We start from the raw sequence: 5,000 nt of genomic DNA on the forward strand, positions 1-5,000 counted from the left end.
GATGTGGGATGAAATCAGTAACTAGTGGAGCTGATGGACTTGAATTATGGAGCACAGGAGTGATATATAAAAAAATAACTCACAGTATCGTGAGCACCCTACAGCTGGGAAACTGGTCAGAGTCGAGGACAATCCTAAAAAAAAAAAAACTTGTTCTAACACGACAATGGCCGTAAACACACTGCAAAAGCTACACACTGGAGTGGTTCAACACCAACAAACTGAACGTGGTGGAACGGCCCAGCCCAGGCTCCATAAAATCTTACAGAGCTCTATCAGATTTGCCAATAAGAATATGGAATACAAAAAAACATCAGGATTCGAATGTGCAACGCTGACAGAGACATATCCCAGCTGTAACCGAGGCCAAACACAGTTCTACCAAGAAATGAACTCGTACACAAGTAACAAATCTCTTCTTTTGTTTACTGAATAACTGCCTCACAATAAAAACCTTTATACATTATGAATCTAAAGGTAAAAAGCCACTGAAAATCATTTCAGATTAAGGGGTTGGTGATAACTTGTACAACACACTGGAACTGCAGTTGTTTGGAGGTTTTAAACTGCAGTTGTGTGGGTGGGGGGGGGTTTAAACTGCAGTTGTGTGTGAGGGATTTTAAACTGCAGTTGTGTGTGTGTGGGGGGGGGTGTAAACTGCAGTTGTGTGTGTGTGGGGGGGTTTAAACTGCAGTTGTGTGTGAGGGATTTTAAACTGCAGTTGTGTGTGTGGGGGGGGGTTTAAACTGCAGTTGTGTGTGTGTGTGGGGGGGGGGGGGGTGTAAACTGCAGTTGTGTGTGTGTGGGGGGGTTTAAACTGCAGTTGTGTGTGAGGGGTTTTAAACTGCAGTTGTGTGTGTGTGTGTGTGTGTGTGTGTGTTTAAACTGCAGTTGTTCCAGTCACCAGCTTCTAATTTTCAGCGTTGCTGCGTTGGTGCTTGTAGTTCATGAGCCTCCTGATCTCCTGGATGTTGGTTGTCATCTTCATTCAGTGGGAACGAGGTGTGTCTGTTACTTGATTTCCTCTGGAGCTGTCGAGACAAACTACCACTACTCCACTCACTATGAGGAGTACAATCAGCAGTACTATCAGTACTAACTTCCCCTCTAGCACACCTTCCTCCCGCTCGATATCGGGACATGAAGTTAATCACTGTTTTCGTCAGTAATTGTGACAGATGAAGATCGGTCGACGTTTTATGAGTAATTACTGCAAAAACCCTGTTCATTAAAAAGGGTTCACAAACTGTTTCTTGCAGCTGTATAAGACATGTGCTTTGTGCTTCGTACGGATCCAGGAATTCGATTCAGGTTGATGAGGAAATGACTGGATACGATGACGGTGAGATCTGTGTGTAAACATCTGTATAAAGAACAATCCTGATCTATAAAGTGTTAAATAAAGAGATGGGATTATCTTCTCAGCTGGTGAATGCTGAAGGTCACACAGGTTTCAGTAAAATACTGCAGTGATGGAAGGGAATAAAGTTTACACCTTTAACAGTGTGAGAGACTTTTATTATCCTCACTTTTACAGATTACAAAATTAGAAAGAAATAGAAAATGACTGACAAACAACATTATTTATTTCTAAGCTACATTCCAGATGAGCAGAAAACGTTCAACATAATTATCCTAAACATTAACATGTATAAATAAATATGTAAACATTATAAATATCTTTATGAATGAAATAAACAGGCTTTGTTTTTATTTTCTACATTCACAGCAATAAACGTTGGTCACACGTCTGAGAATAAACACAGATTCCTGAGTTCAGCGTTTACTCTACCTCCGTGTTCACGCACTTGATTATTTCACACCTTTTACTTATGTTTGATCTCATTGACTGGTTTGGATCGACCTGAGGTGTGTACACGTGCTGGAGAAATAAACACCTGATCGCAGGTCGGCAGGGACACACTCGGCCTCGGCAGGGACAGAAGTGTACACTTACACTCATTAAATACATTAAATACATTAAATACATAAAGAAGCACATAAATAAATGGGTTTGAAATCCATCATTGCCGACTCTGAGAGAGAGAGAGAGAGAGCGAGAGAGAGAGTGCGTGTATAAACCCACCACGTGGGACCCTGGGAAATGCTGAACCGTAACCGTGGATACCGCACGGCTCCCAACGGGAAATCTTCGACCCGTTATCCTATATAATGACCCTTAATCATCCACGGACATGCGCAGCGCGACGTTCTGAACAGGATTAAACTTCACACGCGGTGCGCTGTGATCAGGATCTTCTCTCCAACACCTTTTCACTTTCCTCCAGATAAAACAGCAGATCTTCATCCCCCAGAGAACCCCAGACACGCCCAGACCCAGGAAGAATCCCAACAGCACTCCTCTGTACTCAGACACAAATATACGCTTTATATTCCAGCTGTCCTCTGTACCTGAAAACACACACACACACACACACACACCATCAGATTCAGTTAAAACAAAATCAGCACAGAGATACACACACACACACACAACACTGAGTGATTAACAGTGATGGTGTTACTGTACAATGTTAATGTATGGCTGTTATCAGACTTTAGAGTCTGATCTCGAGTAAAGATCCAATACCTCTAGAGCACATTTTAGATCTTATACTTTCTTTTTTTAAACCACACGATTTATCTACACAAGTAATCACTTTTACCTTTTACCACATCCCAATGCTTACAGTTCACAGGAAGTCACAGTTACGCTCACTTCCTGCTTCGTCTCATATCCTGTTCAGCCACACGTCTCCCACCCCAGTGTCTAATCTTTCTTGAACAGATCATCAGGGCGGTGTGTGTAACAGCTGTCTACCTTTTACAGGCACCGTGTTGTTGTCGTCCGTGTCATTTCCTGTGACGATGAAAGCAGACGTGTAAGTGAAATAAACATAATAAAAATAATAATAATTAACAGTGTGAAGCGGGAATTCCGACCCAGATCAGCGTGGAGTCGTACCTGCGAGCGCGAGCGTGTGTGTGGATATAATCTCGTCGTTATCAGTGTCCCGCAGAGTGTACACACTGCTCTCAGTCTCCTTCAGCGCAGTCAGAGCCAGTGAGCATTTAAACACCACTCTCTTCTGGTATTCAGGCTCGCACTCAACTCTACGTCCATCAGCTGTACAGACTCGGACCGGGTCAGAGCGGCGAGCTCCATCACCTCCGCTCCTGAGTACCGTGACCTCCACCCGCTCAGGGATCTGAACATCCACAACAAGGGAATCTCCAGGACGGAACCGTTTCATAATCTCAACAGCTGAGGAGACACACACACACACACACACTCTTAATCCCTTTCCACCTCTTTAGCATTCATTTATCATCAGAAGTAACTACTGCGTTTAATTTCCAGGGATGTTTTTAATTGTGAGCTCTGATATCACACAGAAGGAGAGTGAATGCTGATACAGCTGATGAGCTCTTTCCCTTCATCAGTGAGAAAGCGTTATAGAAATAAACCCATTATTACACACCAGCACTATCATTTCACTACAACGTACCGACACTTACGCTCAAAGCGAAGACTCACGTCACAGACGTTCTCGCCGTCACACTGACACGTGTACCAGCCACGCCTACTGTAATCCGCTGCAGTGACGGTGAGAGACAGATTCCCCTCCCTGTACTGATCGCGAGAGATGATGAACCCCTCCTCAGAGCTGCAGGACGTCCGATCACACCGAGCCACGACGACATCTCGACTCGGCTTCTGGATCAGGGTCCACTTCACTGAACCTGGACATTTCCGCATGCAGGGCAGAGTAGCAGACTGATGAAGCTTCGCTACTGTAAAGGTAAGACCTGGCACAGGAGACACACCTGCAGAGAGAGACAACGGTTAGGTCACTTCCTGTCAGTGTGTGTGTGTGTGGGTACAGAAACACAGTAACTGAGGGTTGTGTTCAGAGTCTGAGTTACATCAGTTGCTGGTATTCAGAGTCGGTTACGCAGCTGCTTCAGTGGAGTTTCTGAGCTCTAATGCTCAGATTATTAAAATCACCTGCGTGTCGTTCACGTCGCTGATGTGTTCAGATTTTTTTTAAACGGAGAAAAAGACGAAGATAGTTCGAGAGAAGATCGTGCTGAAATAAATCTAATAAGAGTCCAGTGAAACCCTTTTCACTGACGTGAACGTCACCACATTATTAATTCGTGACTCGAGTCATATTTACGCATTTAATATTGTCTGCAGTGAACTTCTGATTTAACCCTCCTGTTATGTGTGTGTGTGTGTGTGTGTGTGTGTGGGGGGGGGGGGGGGGGGGGGTTAGTTGGTTGGGGTAGTAGTAATAAAAAAGTTACATCATCATGCAACTCCCACAGTTTAAATACACACAAAGACCAGGAAAGCTTTATTACAGCATGTCCGAGACTAGCCGGAAGAGGAAATATTTGCATAGGTTCATGACCCTAAACGAGGAAAGTCAAAAAGTTTCACAGAGAAAGAGCGAGAGAGAGATTAAACCGTATTTCAGACACCTCAAAATAAATAAATAAATGAATAAAAACTTACCGGCAGCAAGCATCAGCCCAAACAGGATCATGTGCATGGTGTAGGTCCTCATATCTACACACACAAACAGAGTGGACGAGAACTTCAACACAAAGTCCCAGTTTAACCCTGCAGTGTTTACACACTTTTATCCAGTGTACACACTTCCATCCCACTGCAGCCGGTGTCTCCGTTTATTTCACTTCAGTATGATTATTATAAACAACAACAACAACAACACCAACACCACCACCACCACCACCACTACTACTACTAATAATAAAGTCTAGAGAACACTGAAGGGTTTACTCCGTTCCCAATGCGGGACTGAATGAAGGTAACTGAAGATACAACTGCAAATACGGCTTAGATATTTCTAGAAGACTCCATATAAGGCTTTACATCCTGTATGATGTCACTCACTACATCCTGACCTCTACACACATCAGGGTTTACTGATTACACTCTCTCTCACACACACACGCACGCACGGTCAGAA

The 5,000-nt window shown here is 43.8% G+C and overlaps 1 protein-coding gene across 1 annotated transcript in view; it reads right to left on the minus strand.

The window, feature by feature from the left end:
* Positions 1-1,496: 1,496 nt before the first annotated feature.
* LOC108255647 (uncharacterized) overlaps positions 1,497-5,000 on the minus strand; it is a 4,797-nt gene continuing 1,293 nt past the window's right edge. The window contains exons 2-6 of the mRNA XM_017451750.3: positions 4,523-4,576; positions 3,520-3,828; positions 2,966-3,265; positions 2,822-2,860; positions 1,497-2,412 (exon numbers count right to left, since the gene is read on the minus strand). Of these exons, the coding sequence (XP_017307239.1) occupies positions 2,180-2,412; positions 2,822-2,860; positions 2,966-3,265; positions 3,520-3,828; positions 4,523-4,574 (933 nt within the window). The 5' untranslated portion in view covers positions 4,575-4,576 and the 3' untranslated portion in view covers positions 1,497-2,179. The remainder of the gene's footprint in view (positions 2,413-2,821; positions 2,861-2,965; positions 3,266-3,519; positions 3,829-4,522; positions 4,577-5,000) is intronic.

This window comes from Ictalurus punctatus, chromosome 22, assembly GCF_001660625.3.
Source record: "Ictalurus punctatus breed USDA103 chromosome 22, Coco_2.0, whole genome shotgun sequence".
In the NCBI taxonomy this organism is placed as follows: Eukaryota; Metazoa; Chordata; class Actinopteri; order Siluriformes; family Ictaluridae; genus Ictalurus; species Ictalurus punctatus.